The sequence below is a fragment of the Bos javanicus genome, chromosome 4 (genome assembly GCF_032452875.1).
Source record: "Bos javanicus breed banteng chromosome 4, ARS-OSU_banteng_1.0, whole genome shotgun sequence".
In the NCBI taxonomy this organism is placed as follows: Eukaryota; Metazoa; Chordata; class Mammalia; order Artiodactyla; family Bovidae; genus Bos; species Bos javanicus.
In genome coordinates, this window is record NC_083871.1 from 106,431,835 (window position 1) to 106,454,397 (window position 22,563).

Here is a 22,563-nt window from a genome sequence, read left to right on the forward strand (position 1 = left end):
AGGAGACATGGGGAAGGGCGTTGGGCATAAACCCAGCCTCACCCAGACCAGCAGTCCAGCTCACATGTCATCTAAGAGACTTTGTAGGACAGAGCAGGGTTCCTGGATCAGCGACCTGGAATGAGAGGTCCGATTCCTGGGAACCAGCAGAGGCAGTGACATCAGAGCAGTGACATCACTGCCTCTTCCAATCAGAGGAAGGAGGACCAGAACCCCAGCTCTCAGAGAAGCAGAGTTCTGAGCAAGGAGACGTCTCCCAGCTCTGGCCCTCCTGCCATGGGTTGCAGCCCCATCTGCTGTGTGGCTCTGTGTCTCCTGGCAGCAGGTGGGTCCTTGGCACAGGGGGGAATCCGTGTTCCTGGACTGACTCTGCCTGAATCCAAGGCACCATCGGGTTCTCTCCCGCGTTCTTTCTCAGCCCTAGTCTTCTTCCCCCACAGGCCTTGTGGATTCTGGAGTCACCCAAACCCCGAGATACCTGATTAAAGCAAGAGGACAGCGAGGGACCCTGAGATGCTCCCCTGTCTCTGGACACCTCTCTGTGTACTGGTACCAACAGGCCCTGGGCCAGGACCCCAAGTTCCTCGTTGAGTATTACAGGCAGGAAGTAAGGGGAGAAGCACAGCTCCCGGATCGATTCTCAGGAAAACAGTTTAGTGACTTTCACTGCGAGCTGTACTTGAGCTCCTTGGAGCTGACAGACTCAGCCGTGTATCTCTGTGCCAGCAGCCAAGACACAGCCCTGCATGATCAGGTGCCTCTGGGACAAAAACACTCCTGCCCCAGCTCAGGAAGTGGCTGTGAGGGTGACTGCCTGCCTGTCAGGCCTAGATAGATCCGATAGACTCTCCCAGACGTTCTTCCTCTGCTGTGTTTTAATGCTTCCAAAGATCATGCTAGGTAAGAATTATTTTACCTGTTTATACATCTGAGGGGAACTGAGTTGTCCACATCTTATATGTCATTACTTTCAGATCAAGGAATTTGATTCAAGCCTGTCCTTATTACTTGTGGTCTTTGCCCCCATAAACTGTCCCCCACATAGAATAAATAATACACAGAAACACACACACACACATTCATATACACATGTAGTTTAAAGCAATCGGCTGACATAGTTGTTAAGACTAGTAAGTCCAAAAGCTGCAAGTGGGTCTGGTGCTACTAGAGACTGAGGGGAGCTGATGTTTAAGTCCAAAAGCAGAAGAACTAATGGTCCAGTGTGAAGGCCATCGGCTGACAATTATCTCTTACTTGGGGGAGGATCAGTGTTTTCGTCTCTTCATCTCTTCACCTGGTTTCATGAAGGCCACCGACATTATGGAAGGTCATCTGCTTTATGAACTAAAATGTTTATTAAAATATACCTATTCATACTTTGAAAGTGAAGTCGCTTGGTCGCTCACTCTTTGTGACCCAATGGACTGTAGCCCACGAGGCTCCTCCATCCATGGAATTTTCTAGGCAAGAGTACTGGAGTGGGTTGCCATTTCCTTGTCCAGCGGAAAGTATTATGGGTAGAGAAGTTCTTGAAAGCACGTGAGCACCAAATCCATGTCAGGGACTATGCTATCTGGAGATGGGTGGTTTGGAAAATGACCATCCAAAGGTCTTCCCTGCTGCTACAGGCTTTTTTTTTTTTTTAATTATTTATTCACGTTCATAAATTTCTTTTCTCGTGCACACATTCTCTGAAATGATTCTATGGTGCTATTTTGACAGGAAGTCCTCATCTCCTAGGAAATTCCTTTGAGGTACCATGTGACACAGATAGCAAGGTCTCCTGTTCTCACACTGGTGGTGGGACTGAGCAGACAACCAGCAGCAGCAATTTGGTGAGAGATCATTTCATGTCAGGAGAAGGCTTGCCTTGGATTTGACCCCAGTGTCTGAGTCACAGGAGTTGAACTAAAAAGTCCCCCTTTCTGTAGTAGCCTGGCCTGGGCACTAGTCTCCTGGGCTGTGGGTCCCACTGTCTCTTGGACCAGAGACATTCTGAGCACAGGTGTGGATCCCATGGACTTGCCAGGCTCCAATTGTAGGCTTGTTTTTGTGGCTACAACATCGAGCTCATTCGTTGCTTCTGACCTTAGCTTCTGTGATTTTATCTCTGAGGCCCCAGGAATGGTTAGTCCCCCAGACCCCAGACGTGCGATCGGGTTTCATGGAAACCAGCTCATCAGGAGGTCACTGGGGTCACCCACTCAGGACCAGGTGCATGATATTCAGGTTCAGAAATTATTGAGAATTTGAAAATCACAGCAGCAGAGCATGGCAGCTAGTGCAGGGTCCTTCCAAGTGTGAGGTTTGTGCATGAGATACAGTCTGGGGCTCTAGAATATCTGGTACTGAATGGCTGCCCCACTTCACAAGGAAGTACCCCCATGCAATGGATGTCTCACGTAAAATTGGAGCATTTTTCCTTTACTCTGGGGTGAGCCATCTCTCCCGACATCCCTCCCACGTCTGTACTCCTTTGTGCCCACATGTCATCCGTGGTGCTGGGCAACCAGCTTCTCTCCTCAAAGAAAGCTGGGTCACAGGCCGGAGGTGGTTGGGCTTGCTGCTCCCCAACTTGTCAACTCAAGAAGCACATGCTCAGGTGGACATGAAGGAACTGAGCCTGCATGTGACAGGCACCGAGCCTGGTGAGCTGCAGTCCAGGGGGTCGAGAAGAGTCAGACACTACTGATCGACTTCACTTTCACTTTTTACTTTCATGCATTGGAGAAGGAAATGGCAACCCTCTCCAGTGTTCTTGCCTGGGAATCCCAGGGACGGGGGAACCTGATGGGCTGCCGTCTCTGGGGTTGCACAGACTCGAACACAATTGAAGTGACTTAGCAGTAGCAGCAGCAGCTATCAGTCAGTGAATTAATAAGAAAGAGAGCCCAAGGATATTTCAAGTGTTGATGAGCCTGCCCTAAGGTTAGGGAACCAGATCCAGAGTCATTGTGGGTGGAAGGACATGAACTGGACTGTTGTCAATTAAACACAATAGAAACATGAGGGATTATTTGGGACACGTGAGTCATAAAGGGCAGCAGGAAGCCCTGAGGATTTTCCCTGAGATTCAAAACTACAGAAATAATAAACTACAGATCACTAAACTGAACATATGTAATAATGAACAGCTAGTTCTGGAATAAAGTATATATAAGGTTGTGAAGAGTTTTATGGAAAATTTACAACAAATATAAGGCTTATGTTCATTGAGCTGATGGGTCTCCCTGTTGTGAGCTATTCAGTTCAGTTCAGTCGCACAGTCGTGCCCAATGCTTTGTGACGCCATGGACTGCAGCACGTCAGGCTTTCCTGTCCATCACCAACTCCTGGAGTTTATTCAAACACATGTCCATTGAGTAGGAGATGCCATCCACCATCTCATTCTCTGTTGTCCCCTTCTCCTCCCGTCTACAATCTTGCCCAGCATCTGGGTCTTTTCAATGGGTCAGTTCTTCGCATCAGGTGGCCAAAATATTGGAGTTTTAGCTTCAGCATCAGTCCTTCCAATGAATATTCAGGACTGATTTCTTTAGGATGGACTGCTTGGATCTCCTTGCAGTTCAAGGGACTTTCCAGAGTCTTCTCCAACACCACAGTTCAAAAGCATCAATTCTTTGGTGCTCAGCTTTCTTTATATTCCAACTCTCAAGTTAAACATGACTACTGGAAAAACCATAGCTTTGACAAGACGGACCTTTGTTGGCAAAGTAATGTCTCTGCTTGTTAATATGCTGTCTAGGTCAGTCCCATGTGAAACCATAGCTTTGACAAGACAGACCTTTGTTGGCAAAGTAATGTGTCTGCTTGTTAATATGCTGTCTAGGTCAGTCCCATGTCAGTCCCCTGAACAGTTCACTCAGGTTCATTTCTGATTTGAGCCTCCGGGGGAAGGGGCGTGGCTCCCCTGAGTGACAGATTGGCTCTGGGGCCTGGCAGGGACAGTGACATCTCAGAAGGACTCCCTGGAGAGCCCCTCTCCCCTCTCATGCACACTAAGAGCAGAGGGCCCTCCGCCTGCCCCACCCCTGCCATGAGCCCCTGCCTCCTGGGCTGTGTGGTCTTCTGTCTCCTGCAGGCAGGCGAGTCCTGGGGGGCAGGGTCCCCTTAGGAGTGCCAGCACTAAGCCTGTCCACTGTGACTGCTGCATGGGTCCTCCTTCTCCACAGGGGCGGTCCATGCTGGTGTCACTCAGGACCCCAGATGCCAGGTCGTGAAGACAGGACAGAAGGCTACACTGAAATGTACTCAGGATCTGGGTCATGACCGCATGTACTGGTACCGACAAGACCCGGAACACGGGCTGAGGCTGATCCATTACTCAGCTGCTGCTCCCACCACAGAGAAAGGAGACATGCCCGAGGGCTACAGTGTCTCCAGTCTAAGCACAGAGAACTTCGCTCTCACGTTGGAGTCCGCCAACCGCTCCCAGACATCTGTGTACTTCTGTGCCAGCAGTTACTCCACGGAGCTGCATCGCCACCTGATCTCTGTGCAAAAAGACAGGGGGTCCACGTGCAAGCTCCTAGCACCGGGAACTTCACAGTCTTGGGGACCATGTGCCAGCTCTGTGACCCTGGATGGGTTTCCTGGACAGGCCTGGATCTGACCCCAGGGACTCAGAGACACGTGTCCACGATCCGTCTATGTCTTTCCTTTGCATCCTCCCTGGATGCAGTTTGGACTGGATCAGTTCTGACTAGTTCTGACCCTTATGCATCAGCCTAAGATCTCCAGAAGGAAAGAATATTAGTAAATCAGATATATCTAGACCCTCTTGTCTCTCCCAGCACGTCATTGCTGTCTGTCTGGAAGTTTCTCCCACAGCCTAGCTCTCAAGTGCTCCCTGCTCTTGCCCACCAGAGGGGCGGGTCTTTCCTCCTTTACTGCCTTGGCCTCAGCTCCCCTGCCCTCTCCACTCCCGACACACTGCTCTGCCCTCATCTGGGTCATGTCCCTTCCTGACACAGGGAGCTTTGTAACCACGTGTAAGCGGGCGTGTTTGAGCAAGCTCTTGGGGTCATCAAAGAGGAAACAACCTCAGTTAATTGGAAACCATCCAAAATCCCTTGGGAGTCCATTCCCAGGAGGAAGACAGGCTGGGTGTGTGTGTTCTCCCTTCCTGCCCCTCTTTCTTAGCATCTCAATTATCCTGGACCAGGTTTCTATCATTTCCCTCAGATAAATCTTCTCAAAGTCAAAGTATTTCCTCGATGGTATCTTATTATATCAAGATTTTACAAATTCATAGGAAATAAATGCCTCATAAAGCCTCTTAATTAATTGTACCTGCTAGAATTTGGTAATGCTTAATTTAAATATGAAATCTGGAAATGTATGGATCTGATTAATGAGAAAGAGGGCTGGAATACAGTGTCCAGGCTGGCTTCATTTGAGATCATGAGAGCACTTATTTCTATTGCCTGTATTACTCCATTTTAGCTACCTACTGTCACTGTAGTGGTGAAGCAGTTATCTCCTTCTTAGTAGAAATGTCTGATCGTACAGAGTTTTACCTCTACAGGCTAAGCCTAGACTTGAAATCAGCCCTAATTCATCCTGGTGGGAAGGCAGCAGATAAGGGTGTGTGTGTGTGTGTGTGTGTGTGTGTGTGTGTAGGGGTTGAAAGTGTAGAGTGTGGGGAATTTGTATTCTTGTTTTAGATGGAAGGCACAGAGCCATGAGACCATGGGCCACTAGGAGGCACTGTGGGCCCATGGTAAGCAGGGTGTGCTGGGAGGGGTTGAGAGTCACCCTGGAGAGGGCAGCTTAGGGGAACCTTGGCTACATGCCTGCATCAGGAAGCAGGTTTGAGTTCCGTGAGTGGTCTAGACACAGACTCCTCACTGCCCAGTGGAGTGGGGACGTTCCTCGAGCCTCAGGATGTGTCCAGGGGGCCGTCTCCTGGAGCAGCATGGGAAGTGGAGGGTGAGGGATTAGTGACGCCTGGGTGATGAGTGTCAGGCAGGGACAGGAAGAGAAGAAAAAGCCATGTGATGAGCATATGGGGACATGGGGACAGTGCTCACCTCACACCCACCCTTTGCTGAGGGGCTGTGCGGGACAGGGAAGGGCATAGAGGAGCCAGCCCTGGGTCCTGGCAAGGGGTTCAGTGGACAAGGGCAGCCTGCAGAGACACAGAGCTGTGACGTCATAGGCAAATGCTCCAATCAGGGAAGCAGGAGGGTCAGTATTTACCCCCTCACCCCAGGAGCCCCGCCCCCAGCCAGCAGTGGTCCTGGGTTCCTGATGCTGCCGTGGGCTCCAGGCTCCTCTGCTGTGTGACTCTCTGCCTGCTGGGAGCAGGTGAGTCCTGCACACAGTGTGGGAGTTTCTGAGATGTCTTTGCCTCCCTGAAATAGAAGCCTGTCAATGAGGGCTGCAGCAGGAGGCTTCCCCTGTTCTCTGCCCTCAGCTTCCTTGTCTCCTCCCCAACAGGCCTGGTGGATTCTGGAGTCACCCAGACTCCCAAGTACCTGATCAAATCAAGAAAACAGCAAGTGACTCTGAGATGTTCCCCTGAGTCTGGACACCTCTGTGTCCTGGTACCAACAGGCCCTGGGCCAGGGCCCCCAGTTCCTTGTTCAGTATTATGATGGGAAAGTGTATCAAAAAGGAAACATATCAGATCGGGTCTCAGGAAAACAGTTCAGTGATGCTGCCTCTGAGCTGAGCCTGACCCCCTTGGAGCTGACAGACTCAGCCGTGTATCTCTGTGCCAGCAGCCAAGACACAGCCCTGCATGATCAGGTGCCTCTGGGACAAAAACACTCCTGCCCCAGCTCAGGAAGTGGTGCCCGTGTGTCAGCTGCCAGCCTGCCAAGCCCAGTCCTGGTGGAGCGATAGACTTTCCCAGACATTCACTTCTTGGTGTGTTTTAATGCTCACTGAAGTCATCAAGGTAAGTATTATTTTAACTGTTTGTACATCTGAGGGTCGTGAGTTGCCCAGATCTCATACTTCATAAGTGTTACAGCTAGCATCCCGGCTCAAGTGTGTTCTCAGCACCAGTGGTCCCTCGCTCATGGAACTATCTCTGTACAAGCAAATTACATATACCTGTTGTGTTGTGTGGAACAAGATACAGTTTGGGGCTCTGTGATATGAACTGTTACTCAATGAATGGCAGCCACATTTCACAAGGAGGTATTCCCATGAGAGGAATGTCTCAAATAGAAACTGAGCATTTCTCATTACCCTGGCGTTTGCACCTCCCTCCACGTCCCTCCTGCATCAGTATTCCTTTGCGCCAAAATGTCAGCCTGTGCTGGGCACCCAATTCTCTCCACCCAGAAAGGTGGGTCACCGGCCTGAATGGGCTCTGCTTGCTCCCTCTCCCCAACACGGGAATCACGGGCTGCCTTGAACATGAGGGAGCTGTACCTGTGTTTGACTGGTGGACCGTCTGTCACTGAATTGATTAGAAGCAGACCAAACAAATTCCTCAAATGTTGATGAGCCTGTGATGAGGTTGGGAGCAGAAACTTGGAGAAGCATGGTAGGTGGAGGGACAGTCTCAGGACTGCGGTCAATGTTGCAGAAATGGAGCCTTGAAGTGCTGCTGCTGCTGCTGCTAAGTCGCTTCTGTCGTGTCCAACTCTGTGTGACCCCATAGACGGCAGCCCACCAGGCTCCCCCATCTCTGGGATTTGCCAGGCAAGAACACTGGATTGTGGTGCCACTGCCTTCTCCCTCTTGAAGTGCTCTTGGGACACATATCATAAAGGGCAGCAGGACACCAGAAGGATTCCCCAGGATTCAAAACTCCAGAAATATGTAGATAAATACAAGTAATATACACGTTAATGAAGATTTATCTCTGGACTAGAACATACAAATCGTTTAATCACTTTAACATTTACGGAAAAAAACTTTAACACATACAGAAAGGTTACAGCAACGTGTGAGGCTTGTGTCCGTTATCTGGATGGGTGTCCGGGTTGTGAACTTATCTCTCAGGTTCATTTCTGATTTGATTCTCTGGGGGAAGGGGTGTGGTGCACTGAGTGACAGATTGGCTCCGGGGCCTGGCAGGGACAGTGACATCTCAGAAGGCCTCCCTGGAGCACCCCTCTCCCCTCTCATCCACACACACACCAGAGGGCCCTCCGCCCACCCCGCCCCCGCCATGAGCCCCTGCCTCCTGGGCTGTGTGGTCTTCTGTCTCCTGCAGGCAGGTGAGTCCTGGGGGGCAGGGTCCCCTTCGGGGTGCCAGCACTAAGCCTGTCCACTGTGACCGCAGCATCGGTCCTCCTTCTCCACAGGGGCGGTCCATGCTGGAGTCACTCAGGACCCCAGATTCCAGGTCGTGAGGAGAGGACAGAGCACGACACTGACATGTGCTCAGGATCTGGGTCATAACTACATGTACTGGTACCGACAAGACCTGGGACACGGGCTGAGGCTGATCCATTACTCAGCTGGTGTGCGCTCTAGCGAGCCAGGAGACGTGCCCGACGGGTACAGTGTCTTCAGATCAAACACAGAGAACTTTCCTCTCACACTGAAGTCTGCCAACCGCTCCCAGACATCTGTGTACTTCTGTGCCAGCAGTTACTCCACGGTGCTGCACGGCCACCTGCTTTCTATGCAAAAAAGCAGATGAGGGCCCTGCAGCCTGGATCCTGGGGAGCCCCTTGCAGGCTCCTAGCACCTGGACACTCGGAGCCCACAGACAGATACTGGCAGCATAGCCAGCGATGTTTGATCTTCCTGGCACGGACCTGACAACAGGGCCTCGTGGACATGTGTCCACCCTCACTCTCTGTCTTTTCACTCTAGCTGCCACGTGAGCCTAAAGATGCTTCTCAGCTCTGACTGCTAGTCATCAGTCTGAACATAAGGCCTCCAGGAGGGAATGATGTTGGGAAATCAGATACATCTAGACCCTCTTGTCTCTCCCCGGGCACCGCATGCCTGTCACTATGGAAGGTTCTCCCCAAGGCTGGCCCTTGAGTGGTCTCTGCTCTTGTCCAACTTCCCCAGATGTGGGCCTTTCTCTCCCACCTTCCTGGCCCTCGTTCCCACCCTGCTCCTCCCTCATCTGGTCATGTCCTTGCCCATCACCTTGTAATGATCTCTAAGTGGGCGTGTTTGAGTAGGTCCTTTGGGGTCCTCAAAGAGAATGCAACCTCAGTTAATTATTAATCATCCAAAATTCCTTGGTCGTCCCTGAGGAGGAGAGACAAGCTGTGTGTGTATGTATTCTCCACCATTGCCTGTCTTAGCATCTAAATAGCCTAGACCCTGATGCTGGGAGAGACTGAAATCAAGATGAGAAGGGGGTGGCAGAGCAAGAGGTGGTTATATACCATCACCAACTCAACAGACATGAATTTGAGCAAACTGTGGGAGAGAGTGAAGAACAAGGGAGCTTGGTACGTTGCAATGCATGGGGTTTCAATGAGTTGGACTTGAGTTAGCAACTGAACCACAACACCACCGACAAAAACTAACCCAAGTTTGTAGCATCTCTCTCATCAAAATCTTTGAAAAGTCAAGTATTAAATATTTCCTGCATGAGCACATTTCTTTTCTCTTGAAATACAAAAGTATAAATCAGCCATGGCAGGCTGGTTTATGTGTTTGTGCTTCTAATCTTGTGTGTGTTTTTTAGAAAAACAAAGCAAACAAAGACACAGTTCTTTCGGCAAACAGTGAAATATTTTCTGATATGAACACATCCCATGACTATTAAATCTGGGCAGACAATCTTGGTTTCCATGCATAGGCCACATGGGGATGCTATGGAACTGCCGTACTCCAGAAGTTTCTGGGGCAGAGCAAGCAGACAGAGCTAGTGCCTGGGACCAGGAGGCTTAAGAGAAAGCTTTATTTGGTGTTCTTATCTCTAGAAGCCTTACTAGGATAGGCACTAATTTGCAGGCTTGCAGTCCCAGCTGGGAGCCATGAGTTCCCTCAGCCATGAAGTGCTGAGGGAGCCCTGAGGTTGCAGTAAAAGTGAAGGGTATGGAGCTGGGAGGTGGTAGGAAAGAGAAAAAACTGCCTAAAGAGAAAAGCAAAGGAGACATGGGGAAGGGCGTCGGGCATAAATCCAGCCTCACCCAGACCAGCAGTCCAGCCCACATGTCATCTAAGAGACTTTGTAGGACAGAGCAGGGTTCCTGGATTAGCGACCTGGAATGAGAGGTCAGATTCCTGGGAACCAGCAGAGGCAGTGACATCAGAGCAGTGACGTCACTTCCTCACCTCCAATCAGAGGAAGGAGGCCCAGAACCCCAGCTCTCAGAGAAGCAGAGCTCTGAGCAAGGAGACGCCTCCCAGCTCTGGCCCTCCTGCCATGGGCTGCAGCCCCGTCTGCTGTGTGGCTCTGTGTCTCCTGGCAGCAGGTTGGTCCTTGGCACAGCGGGGAATCTGTGTTCCTGGTCTGACTTTGCCTGAATCCAAGGCGCCATCGGGTTCTTTCCCACGTTCTTTCTCAGCCCCAGTCTTCTTCCCCCACAGGCCTTGTGGATTCTGGAGTCACCCAAACCCCGAGATACCTGATTAACGCAAGAGGACAGCGAGGGACCCTGGGATGCTCCCCTGTCTCCGGACACCTCTCCGTGTCCTGGTACCAACAGGCCCTGGGCCAGGGCCCCGAGTTCCTCGTTCAGTATTACAGGCAGGAAGTTAGGAGAGAAGCACAGCTCCTGGATCGATTCTCAGGAAAACAGTTTAGTGACTTTCACTCTGAGCTGAACTTGAGCTCCTTGGAGCTGACGGACTCAGCCGTGTATCTCTGTGCCAGCAGCCAAGACACAGCCCTACATGATCAGTTGCCTCTGGGACAAAAACACTCCTGCCCCAGCTCAGGAAGTGGCTGTGAGGGTGACTGCCTGCGTGTCAGGCCTAGATAGATCGGATAGAATCTCCCAGACGTTCTTCCTCTGCTGTGTTTTTATGCTTCCAAAGATCATGCTAGGTAAGAATTATTTTACCTGTTTATACATGAGGGGAACTGACTTGCCCAGATCTTGTATGTCATTCCTTATAGAGCAAGGAATTTGTCTCAAGTCTGTCCTCATCACTTGTGGTCTTTGCCCCCATAAAACTGTCCACCACAAAGAATAAATAACACACACACACACGCACACATACACACACATACTCACATACGTATTTTAAAGCAATCGGCTCACATAGTTGTTAAGACTGGTAAGTCCAAAAGCTGCAAGTGGGTCTGGTGCTACTGGAGACTGAGGGGGAGCTGATGTTTAAGTCCAAAAGCAGAAGAACTAACGGTCAAGTGTGAAGGCCATCGGCTGACAATAATCTCTTACTTGGGGGAGGATCAGCGTTTTCGTCTATTCATCTCTTCACCTGGTTTCATGAAAGCCACCAACATTATGGAAGGTCATCTGTTTATGAAATAAAATACTAATCTAATCTATTATTAAAATATACCTATTCACACGTTAACTTTTCCAAAAACACCCCCTTAGGAGCATCCAGAAAAATAAAGCTAAATACCCATGGAAGAGTCAAGTTTCCAGTCAGTCTGGTCTGACTCTGTGCGACCCCTGGACCTGAGCACTCCAGCCTCCCTGTCCATCACCAACTCCCAGAGTTTATCCAAACGCATATCCATTGAGATGGTGATGCCATCCAAACATTTCATCCTCTGTCATCCCCTTCTCCTCCTGCCTTCAATCTGGCCCAGCATCAGGGTCTTTTCAAATGCGTCAGTTCTTCGCATCAGGTGGCCAAAATGTTGGAGTTTGAGCTTCAGCATCAGCCCTTCCAATGAATATTCAGGAGTGATTTCCTTTAGGATGGAGTGCTTGGATCTCCTTACAGTCCAAGTGACTCTCAGGAGTCTTCTCAAACACCACAATTCAAAAGCATCAATTCTTTGTATAGTCCAACTCTCACATCCATACATGACTACTGGAGAAACCATAGCTTTGACTAGACGGAACTTTGTTGGTAAAGTAATGTCTCTGCTTTTTCATATGCTGCCTAGGTTGATCATATGTGAACTGTTCACTTAGGTTCATTTCTGATTTGAGCCTCTGGGGGAAGAGGCGTGGCCCCCTGAGTGACAGGTTAGCTCTGGGGTATGGCAGGGGCAGTGACCTCTCAGAGAGAACCCCTCTGGAGCACGCCTCTCCCTCTCATCCACACTCAGAGCAGAGGGCCCTCCGCCTGCCCCGCCCCCGCCATGAGCCCCTGCCTCCTGGGCTGTGTGGTCTTCTGTCTCCTGCAGGCAGGTGAGTCCTGGGGGGCAGGGTCCCCTTCAGGGTGCCGGCACTAAGCTTGTCCCCTGTGACTGCAGCATCGGTCCTCCTTCTGCACAGGGGCGGTCTATGCTGGTGTCTCTTAGGACCCCAGATACCAGGTCGTGAGGAGAGGACAGAGCACGACACTAACATGTACTCAGGATCTGGATCATAACTCTATGTACTGGTACCGACAAGACCCAGGACACGGGCTGAGGCTAATCCATTACTCAGCTGGGCCTCCCAGCATGGAGAAAGGAGACATGCCCGACGGGTACACGGTGTCCAGATCAAGCAAAGAGAATTTTCCTTTCACACTGGAGTCTGCCAACCCCTCCTGAACATCTGTGTACTTCTGTGCCAGCAGTTACTCCATGGCGCTGCACGGCCACCTGCTCTCTGTGCAAAAAGACAGAGTCCCACCTGCAGGCTCCTAGCACCAGGGGCGTCAGAGCCCTGGGACCACGTGCCAGCACTGTGACCCTGGATGTGTGATATGAACAGGCCTGGATCTGACCCCAGGGACTCGGGGACACATGTCCACCATCAGTCTTTGTCTTTCCTTTGCATTTTCCCTGGATGCAGTTCGGACTGCATCCAGTTCTGACTAGTTCTGACTCTTCCTCATCAGCTTAAGACCTCCAGAAGGGAAGAATATTAGTAAATCAGATATATCTAGACCCTCTTATCTCTCCCAGCACCTCATTGCTGTCTGTCTGGAAGTTTCTCCCACAGCCTAGCTCTCAAGTGCTCCCTGCTCTTGCCCACCAGAGAGGCGGGTCTTTCCTCCCTTACTGCATTGGCCTCAGCTCCCCTGCCCTCTCTGCTCCAGACACACTGCTCTGCCCTCATCTGGGTCATGTCCCTTCCTGACACAGGGAGCTTTGTAACCACGTGTAAGTGGGCGTGTTTGAGCAAGCTCTTGGGGTCATCAGAGAGAAAACAACCTCAGTTAATTGGAAACCAGCCGAAGTCCCTTGGGAGTCCATTCCCAGGAGGAGAGACAGGCTGGGTGTGTGTTTTCTCCCTTCCTGCCTCTCTTTCTTAGCATCTCAATTATCCTGGACCAGGTTTCTACCATTTCCCTTGAGAAATCTTCTCAAAGTCAATATATTTCCTTCATGGTATCTTATTATATCAAGATTTTATAAGTTCATAGGAAATAAATATGTTAATACACCTAAAACCTCTTCATAAAATGCACCTGCTAGAATTGGGTAATGCTAAATTTAAATATGAAATCTGGAAATGTATGGATCTGCTTAATCAAAAGGAGGTCTGGAATACAGGTGTCCAGGCTGGCTTCATTTGAGATCATGGAGCACTTATTTGTATTGCCCAAATTACTCCATTTTCCGAGAAGGCGTTGGCAACCCACTTCAGTACTCTTGCCTGGAGAATCCCAGGGACGGAGGAGCCTGATGGCTGCCGTCTATGGGGTCGCACAGAGTCGGACACGACTGAAGCGACTCAGCAGCAGCATTACTCCATTTTAGCTGACTATTGTCACTGGAGTGGTGCAGGAATTCCTGCCTTCTTAGTAGAAATGTCTGATCATACAGTGTTTTACCTCCACAGGCTAAGACTAGACTTGAAGATCAACCCTAATTCAGCCATGCTGGAAAGGCAGCATATGAAGGGTGTGTGTGTGTGTGTGTGTGTGTGTGTAGGGGTTGAAAGTGTGGAGTGTGGGGAATTTGTATTCTTGTTTTAGATGGAAGGCACAGATCCATGAGACCATGGGCCACTAGGAGGCACTGTGGGCCCATGGTGAGCAGGGTGTGCTGGGAGGGGTTGAGAGTCACCCTGGAGAGGGCAGCTTAGGGGAACCTTGGCTACATGCCTGCATCAGGGAGCAGGTTTGAGCTCCCTGAGTGGTCCAGACACATGGACCCAGCACAGACTCCTCACTGCCCAGGGGAGTGGGGACGTTCCTCGAGCCTCAGGATGTGTTCAGGGGCCGTCACCAGGAGCAGCATGGGAAGAAGAGGGTGAGGGATTAGTGTGGCTGGTGAGGGCTGGGTGATGAGTGTCAGGCAGTGACAGGAAGAGAAGAAAAAGCCATGTTATGGGCATATGGGGACATGGGGACAGTGCTCACCTCACACCCACCCTTTGCTGAGGGGCTGTGCGGGACAGGGAAGGGCATAGAGGAGCCAGCTCTGGGTCCTGGCAAGGGGTCCAGTGGACAAGGGCAGCCTGCAGAGACAGAGAGCAGTGACGTCATAGGTAGATGCTCCAATCAGGGAAGCAGGAGGATCAGCACTTACCCTCTCAACCCAGGAGCCTCGCCCCCAGCTAGCAGTAGCCCTGGGTTCCTGATGCTGACATGGGCTCCAGGTTCTTCTGCTGTGTGACCCTTTTTGGGAACAGGTGAGTCCTAGACACAGTGTGGGAGCTTCTGAGATATTCCCATGGGAGGAATGTCTCAAATTAAAACAGAACATTTTTCATTTGCCCTGAAGTCTGCACCTCCCTCCATGTCCCTCCTACATCTGAATTCCTTTGTGCCAATACATCACCCTGTGCTGGGCGCCCAGCTTCTCTCCACCAAGAGAGGTGGGTCCCAGTCTTGAGGGGGCTCTGCTTGCTCCCTGCCCTGCACTGACATGGGAGTCAGGGCCTCCTGGAACATGAAGAAACTGTACCCACATTTGGCTGGCGGACTGTCTGTCAGTGACTCGATTAGAAATAGACCAAACAGATTTCTCAAATGTTGATGAGCCTGCAGTGAGTTTGGGAGCAGAGACCTGGAGAAACATGGTAGGTGGAGGGACAATCTCAGGACTGCGGTCAGTTATGCAGAAATGGAACCTGGAAGTCCTACTGGGACACATGAGTTAAACAGGGCGACAGGAAGCCAGAAGGATTTCCACAAGATTTAAACTACAGATATATGCAGATAAATAGAAGTAATACATCTATCAATGTGAATTATCTCTGGATTAGAACACACACAAAATTTAATCAGTTTTACAGAAGAGTTTCATCAACTTGTACAGCTTATGTCCATTGATCTGGATGGGGCTCCGGGTTGTAAACTTATCCCTCAGATTCACTTATGATTTGAGCCTCTGGGGAAGGGGCGTGGCACCCTGAGTGATAGGTTGGCTCTGGGGCCTGGCAGGGAGAGTGACATTTCAGAAGGACTCCCTGGAGAGCCCCTTTCCCCTCTCATCCACACTCAGACCAGACGGCCCTCCGCCTACCCCACCCCCGCCACGAGCCCCTGCCTCCTGGGCTGTGTGGTCTTCTGTCTCCTGCAGGCAGGTGAGTCCTGGGTACAGGGGCCCCTTCGGGGTGCCAGCACTAAGCCTGTCCGCTGTGACTGCAGCATTGGTCTTCCTTCTCCACAGGGGCGGTCCATGCTGGTGTCACTCAGGACCCCAGATTCCAGGTCGTGAGGAGAGGACTGAACGCGACACTGACATGTACTCAGGATCTGAGCTTTAGCTATATGTACTGGTACCAGGACATGGGCTGAGGCTGATCCATTACTCGGTTATCCCTCCCTCCATGGAGAAAGGACCCGTGCCCGAGGGCTACAGATTCTCCAGACCAAGCACAGAGAACTTCCCTCTCACGCTGGAGTCCGCCAACCACTCCCAGACATCTGTGTACTTCTGCGCCTGCGGTTATCCACGGCGCTGCACGGCCACCTCCTCTCTGTGCAAAAAGATAAGTGAAGCCCTGCATGCTGAAATTCAGAGAGCCCCTTGCAGAATTCTCACACGCAGAACCTTGGAACCCAGGACCACATGCCTGCAGTGTGACACTGAGTGTGCACTCTCATATCACGCCCAGCTACATCGATGTTAAATGTAGTGGACAGTTGTTTTTCTTTAATTCAAAGTTTTATAACTTTAAAACTAAATGGGTTAATATATATAATCTCTGTATATAAATCCGTTACCTAGAATTAGTAATAATTTATATAGAAAGTCTAGAAATATCTGGATCTGATTAATCAGAGGGGTCTAAGGAATGCAGTGTCCCAGGCTGTATTCGCCTGAGCTCAGCAGAGTGTCTGTATTGAAGGTCTGTGTGATTCCACCTTAGCATTCTACTGTCAGTGCAATTAGTTTCTTCTTAATGGAAATGTTGGTTTCTACAGGCTTTTACCTCCAGAGGCTAAGAGGGAATTTGAAGATCAATCTTAAGTCAGCCAGCTTGGGAAGGCAGTAGAACAAGTGTGTGTGTGTGTGTGTGTGTGTCTGTGTGTGTTCAGGGTGTGGGGTATTTACATTCTTGCTTTGGCAGAAGGCACAGATCCATGAGACTGTGGACCATTGGCCACTAGGAGGCGCTGTGGGCCCACAGTAAGCAGGGGGTCCTGGAAGGGGTGGAGAGTCACCCTGGGGAGGGCAGCTTTAAGGAACCTTGGCTACATGCCTGAATGAGAAAGCAGGTTTGAGTTCCCTGAGGTCCTGAGGTTCCAGGATACTTGGAACCAGTACAGACTCCTCGCTGCCCGGAAAAGCGGGAATGTGCCTGGATCCTCAGGATGTGCCCAGGAGACGGTCTCCAGCAGCTGCAAGGGAAGTGGAGAAGAAGGGGTTGGAGTGGATGGTGAGGGCTTGGTGATTGTCAGCTGATAACCTGGTGATTACCGGCCAGGTGAGTGCCTGGCTGCGTGTCAGGCAGGGGCAGGCAGGGGACAACAAGGTATGCTGTGGGCACTGGGGACATGGGGATGGTGCACCTTTCACACCCACCCCTTGCTCAGGGGCTGTGAAGGGCAGGAAGGGCATAGAGGGCTCCCGTTTGTCCTGGCAAGGGGCCCAGTGGACAGGGCAGCCTGCAGAGGCACAGAGCAGTGACGTCATAGACAAATGCTCCAATCAGGGAAGCAGGTGGGTCAGCACTCTGCACCAATCACCCAGGAGCCCCCTCCCCAGCCAGCAGCTGTCTTGGGTTCCTGATGCTGCCATGGGCTCCAGGCTCCTCTGCTGTGTGACCTCTTCTTCCTGGGAGTAGGTGAGACCTGGACACAGTGTGGGAGCTTCTGAGACTTCTTTGCGTCCCTGAGACAGAAGCCTGGTGATGAGGGCTGCACAGGAGGCTTCCCTGTGCTCTGCCCTCAGCTTCCTTGTCTCCTCCCGGCAGGCCTGGTGGATTCTGAAATCACCCAGACCCCGAATACCTGATCAAATCAAGAAAGCAGCAAGCGACGCTGAGATGTTCCCCTGACTCTGGACACCTCTCTCTGTACTGGTACTACAGGCCTTGGGCCAGGGCCCCCAGTTCCTTGTTCAGTATTTCAACAGAATGTGAGAGGAGAAACAAATCTATCAGGACGATGCTCAGGTCAACAGTTCAGTGACTCTAGCTCTGAACTGAGCTTGAGCTCCTTGGAGCTGAAAGACTCAGCCATGCATCTCTGTGCCAGCAGCCAAGACACAGCCCTGCATGATCAGGTGCCTCTGGAACAAAATCATCCTTCCCCAGCTCATAAAGTGGTGTGAGAGTGTCAACTGCCAGCCAGCCAGGCCTAAGTCCTGGTAGAGCAGACAGCCTTTCCCAGATATTCATGTCTTGATATGTTTTAATGCTCCCAAAGATCATGCAAGATAAGTATTATTTTAACTCTTTACACATCTGAGAGGGAGTGGGTTGCTCAGATCTCATACTTCATAAATATCAGAACAAGGAATCAGATAAATATCAGAACAAGGAATCAGACTTACATCTGTCCTTGTTACTGTGGTCTTCGCCCCCATTGCATCATTCTCCCATAAAACAATAAAACATATATATATATCTTTTAAAGGATTTGACCCACATAGTTGTTAATAGTGATAAGCCTAAGATCTAGAAGCTGGGCTCATGTTATTAGAGACCTAAGAAGAGCTGATGTTTAAGTTCAAAGGCTGTTAGGCAGGAAGAAGTGATAGTCTAGTGAAGGCCATCAGCTGGATAATTCTCTCCTACCAAGGAGAGGTTTAGGGTTTTTGTTCTGTTCATTTCTTCATCTCATTGGATGAGACCTACTCCATTATGGAAGTTCATCTGCCTTACCAATAAAGATGTTCATCTAATCTGATTTTAAAATCTATTGATAACTTATCACATATTTATCTCTCACCAAGACATCCTCACAGGGACATTCAGAACAATGTGGAACTAAATATCTGTGGCCTAGTCAAGGTGACACATTAAATTAGTCATCCCAACAACTTCCAGGCTTGCCTAGGAATTTAGTAAGCAAGAAGTCCCTGGCACATAACAGGACTCTGGATTTCTTGATTCCCTTTGCTAATCTCTGACAGCCTCTTCCACCATATCTTACGTGCAAAGATAGAGATGTACATATTTTGCCTCTAGCTGAGGCCTTTAGAAATCACAGGGGTGAAAATAATTCTGCCTGTTGATTTAGTGCAGGAAATTAGCCAGAGCATGTAACATACAACCCTCCTCAGGCATGTTAAAATCAACTTTACTGATGCATGGATTGTAGCTGACTCTTGAACAATGTGCTGTTTAGGAGCACTGAGTAACCCCCAACCCTGCAGTTAGAAATCTGCATATAACTTCACATACTTAGGGATGAAGAATTATCTCTGGAATACAACACACTTAAAGTTGTAAACTGTTTATAGAAAGGATACAACAAGTCATAAGGCTCAAGTCCATTGATCTGGATGGGTTGTTTCTGTTTTGAACTCTTCACTCAGGTTCATTTCTGATTTGAGCCTCTGGGGGAAGAGGCGTGGCCCCTGAGTGACAGGTTGGCTGTGGGGCCTGGCAGGGACAGTGAAATCTCGCAAGGCCTCCCTGGAGAGCCCCTCTCCCCTCTCATCCACACTCAGACCAGAGGGCTTTCCGCCTGTCCCGCCCCTGCCATGAACCCCTGCCTCCTGGGCTGTGTGGTCTTCTGTCTCCTGCAGGCAGGTGAGTCCTGGGGGCAGGGTCCCCTTGGGGCTGCCAGCACTAAGCCTGTCTGCTGTGACTACAGCATCGATCCTCCTTCTCCACAGGGGCGGTCCATGCTGGTGTCACTCAGGACCCCAGATTCCAGGTCGTGAGGACAGGACAGAAGGCTACACTGACATGTACCCAGGATCTGGGTCATAACTGCATGTACTGGTACCGACAAGACTTGGGACACGGGCTGAGGCTGATCCATTACTCAGTTGCTGCTCCCAACACGGTTAAAGGAGACATACCCGAGGGTTACAGAGTCTCCAGACCAAGCACAAAGGACTTCCCTCTCACGCTGGAGTCTGCCAACCACTCCCAGACATCTGTGTACTTCTGTGCCAGCAGTTACTTCACGGTGCTGCATGGCCACCTCCTTTCTGTGCAAAAAAGCAGATGAGGGCCCTGCAGCCTGGAACTCAGGGAGCCCCTTGCAGGCTCCTAGCACCTGGAGACTCGGAGCCCACAGACACATACTGGCAGCATAGCCAGCGATGTTTGGTCTTCTTGGCACGGACCTGAGAACAGGGCCTCATGGACATGTGTCCACCCTCACTCTCTGTCTTTTCACTCTAGCTGCCACGTGAGCCTAAAATTGCTACCCAGCTCTGACTGCTAGTCATCAGTCTGAACATGAGGCCTCCAGGAGGGAATGATGTCAGGAAATCAGATACATCTAGACCCTCTTGTCTCTCCCCGGGCACCACATGCCTGTCACTATGGAAGGCTCTCCCCCAGGGTGGCCCTTGAGTGGTCTCTGCTCTTGTCCAACTTCCCCAGATGTGGGCCTTTCTCTCCCACCTTTCTGGGCCTCGTTCCCACTCTTCTCTACTGCAGCTCTGCTGCTCCTCCCTCATCTGGGTCATGTCCTTGCCCATCACCCAGGGAACCTTGTAATGATCCCTAACTGGGCGTGTTTGAGAAGGTTATCTGGGGTTCTCAAAGAGAATGCAACCTCAGTTAAATATTAATCATCCAAAATTCCTTGGTCCTCCCTGAGGAGGAGAGACAAGCTGTGTGTGTATGTATTCTCCACCATTGCCTGTCTTTAGCATCTAAATAGCCTAGACCCTGATGCTGGAAAGACTGAAAGCAAGAGGAGAATGGGGTGGCAGAGAACGAGGTGGTTAGATAGCCCCAGCGACTAACAGACATGAATTTGTGCAAATGTGGGAGATAGTGAATACAGGGGAGCCTGGGACGCTGCAATGCAGGGGGTTTTAATGAGTTGGACTCGAGTTAGCCACTGAACAACAACACCACCACCACCGACAAAACCTAACCCAAGTTTGTAGCATCTCCCTCATCACAATCTTCTGAAAGTCAAGTATTAAATATTTCCTGCATAAGCACATTTCTTTTCTCTTGAAATACAAAATCATGAATCAGCTATGCCAGGCTGGTTGGTGTGTTTGTGTTTCTAATTGTGTGTGTGTTCTTTAGAAAAACAAAACAAGCAAACACACAGTTCAATCGGCAATCAGTGAAATATTTTCAAATATGAACACATCCCATGGCTATTAAATATGGGCAGACAATTTTGGTTTCCACGCATAGACCACAGCGGGACACTGTGCAGCTGAGAAACTCCACAAGTTTCAGGGGCAGAGCAAGCAGACAGAGCTAGTGCCTGGGACCAGGAGGCTTAAGAGAAAGCTTTATTTGGTGTTTTTATCTCTAGAAGCCTTACTAGCATAGGCACTAATTTGCAGGCTTGCTGTCCCAGCTGGGAGCTATGAACTTCAACTATGCAGTGCTGAGGGAGCCTCTGAGGTTGCAGCAAAAGTGAAGGGTATGGAGCTGGGAGGTGGTAGGAAAGAGAAACACCTACCTGAGGAGAAAAGCGAAGGAGACATGGGGAAGGGCGTCGGGCATAAACCCAGCCTCGCTGAGACCAGCAGTCCAGTTCACACATCATCTAAAAGACTTTGTAGGACAGAGCAGGGTTCCTGGATCAGCGACCTGGAATGAGAGGTCAGATTTCTGGCAACCAGCAGAGGCAGTGACATCAGAACAGTGACGTCACTGCCTCACCTCTAGTCAGAGAAAGGAGGCCCAGAACCCCAGCTCTCAGAGAAGCAGAGCTCTGAGCAAGGAGACGCCTCCCAGCTCTGGCCCTCCTGCCATGGGCTGCAGCCCCGTCTCCTGTGTGGCTCTGTGTCTCCTGGCAGCAGGTGGGTCCTTGGCACAGTGGGGAATCCGTGTTCCTGGCCTGACTCTGCCTGAATCCAAGGCACCATCGGGTTCTCTCCCGCGTTCTTTCTCAGCCCCAGTCTTCTTCCCCCACAGGCCTTGTGGATTCTGGAGTCACCCAAACCCCGAGATACCTGATTAAAGCAAGAGGACAGCGAGGGACCCTGGGATGCTCCCCTGTCTCTGGACACCTCTCCGTGTACTGGTACCAACAGGCCCTGGGCAAGGGCCCCGAGTTCCTCGTTGAGTATTACAGGCAGGAAGTGAGGGGAGAAGCACAGCTCCTGGATCGATTCTCAGGAAAACAGTTTAGTGACTTTCACTCTGAGCTGAACTTGAGCTCGTTGGAGCTGACGGACTCAGCCGCGTATCTCTGTGCCAGCAGCCAAGACACAGCCCTGCATGATCAGGTGCCTCTGGGACAAAAACACTTCTGCCCCAGCTCAGGAAGTGGCTGTGAGGGTGACTGCCTGCCTGTCAGGGCTAGATAGATCCGAGAGACTCTCCCAGACGTTCTTCCTCTGCTGTGTTTTAATGCTCCCAAACATCATTCTAGGTAAGTATTATTTTACCTATTTATACATTTGATGGGAACTGACTTGTCCACATCTTATATGTCATTACTTTCAGAGCAAGGAATTTGATTCAAGCCTGTCTGTTGGGAGCCACGTTAGGCATTACTGACAAAATGGAGGCACGGTCCCCAGCCCTCTCTCCTCATTCCGCAGGCAGGGATCCCAGGATGAAGGAGTTAGGCCTTGTAATTCTGACTTGTCTTTTCCTCTCCTCAGCTGAGTTGACTGAAAAGGAATATTAAGGTGCTTATTGTTCTTGAGAGGAACATGCAAAGGCACAAAGCCTTCTGCAGCTGTGCTCAGAAAATAATTCATAAAGTTAATCATTGACATTTGTTCAAGGACTTTTACAAAAGTGTGTTCCAGGATGAGCACATAGGCCGTAGCTTGAGGCCATGGGAGGGATTGATATCTGAAGCCTATTTGTGAGGAGAATGTTTATGGCAAAGGAGTTTACTGAATTTAGGGCTTAGTAATAATTAAAATAGTTAGAAGTTAAAGATTTAAGGAATGTTGTAAAGTTAGCATATTTTACTATAGCTTATAGAAGTTAGGAATTTTTAGAGACACTATAGCTAGAAGCCTTGTTAAGAGATAGCGAGCTCAGGATGTTAGGGGCAAACAGGATTTAGGAAGATAAGTAGTAAAGTGAG

The 22,563-nt window shown here is 50.3% G+C and overlaps 1 pseudogene and 4 gene segments (V, D, J or C); all 5 read left to right on the top strand.

The window, feature by feature from the left end:
- The first annotated feature begins 265 nt into the window (after positions 1-265).
- LOC133246850 (T cell receptor beta variable 9-like) lies at positions 266-952 on the top strand. The segment is given in 2 exon segments: positions 266-325; positions 441-952. Coding segments are annotated over 2 exon segments (444 nt in total).
- A 3,201-nt stretch (positions 953-4,153) lies between these two features.
- On the top strand, positions 4,154-5,769 carry LOC133246922 (T cell receptor beta variable 6-2-like; the record flags this gene model as incomplete). The annotated part of the segment is given in 1 exon segment: positions 4,154-5,769. A coding segment is annotated over 1 exon segment (459 nt), but the record flags the coding sequence as incomplete, so codon positions are not given.
- Positions 5,770-5,910: 141 nt separating this feature from the next.
- LOC133246531 (T cell receptor beta variable 5-6-like) lies at positions 5,911-8,353 on the top strand (annotated as a pseudogene).
- A 1,542-nt stretch (positions 8,354-9,895) lies between these two features.
- On the top strand, positions 9,896-10,891 carry LOC133246532 (T cell receptor beta variable 9-like). The segment is given in 2 exon segments: positions 9,896-10,352; positions 10,468-10,891. Coding segments are annotated over 2 exon segments (444 nt in total).
- Positions 10,892-21,267: 10,376 nt separating this feature from the next.
- LOC133246923 (T cell receptor beta variable 9-like) lies at positions 21,268-21,826 on the top strand. The segment is given in 2 exon segments: positions 21,268-21,316; positions 21,432-21,826. Coding segments are annotated over 2 exon segments (444 nt in total).
- Positions 21,827-22,563: the final 737 nt, after the last annotated feature.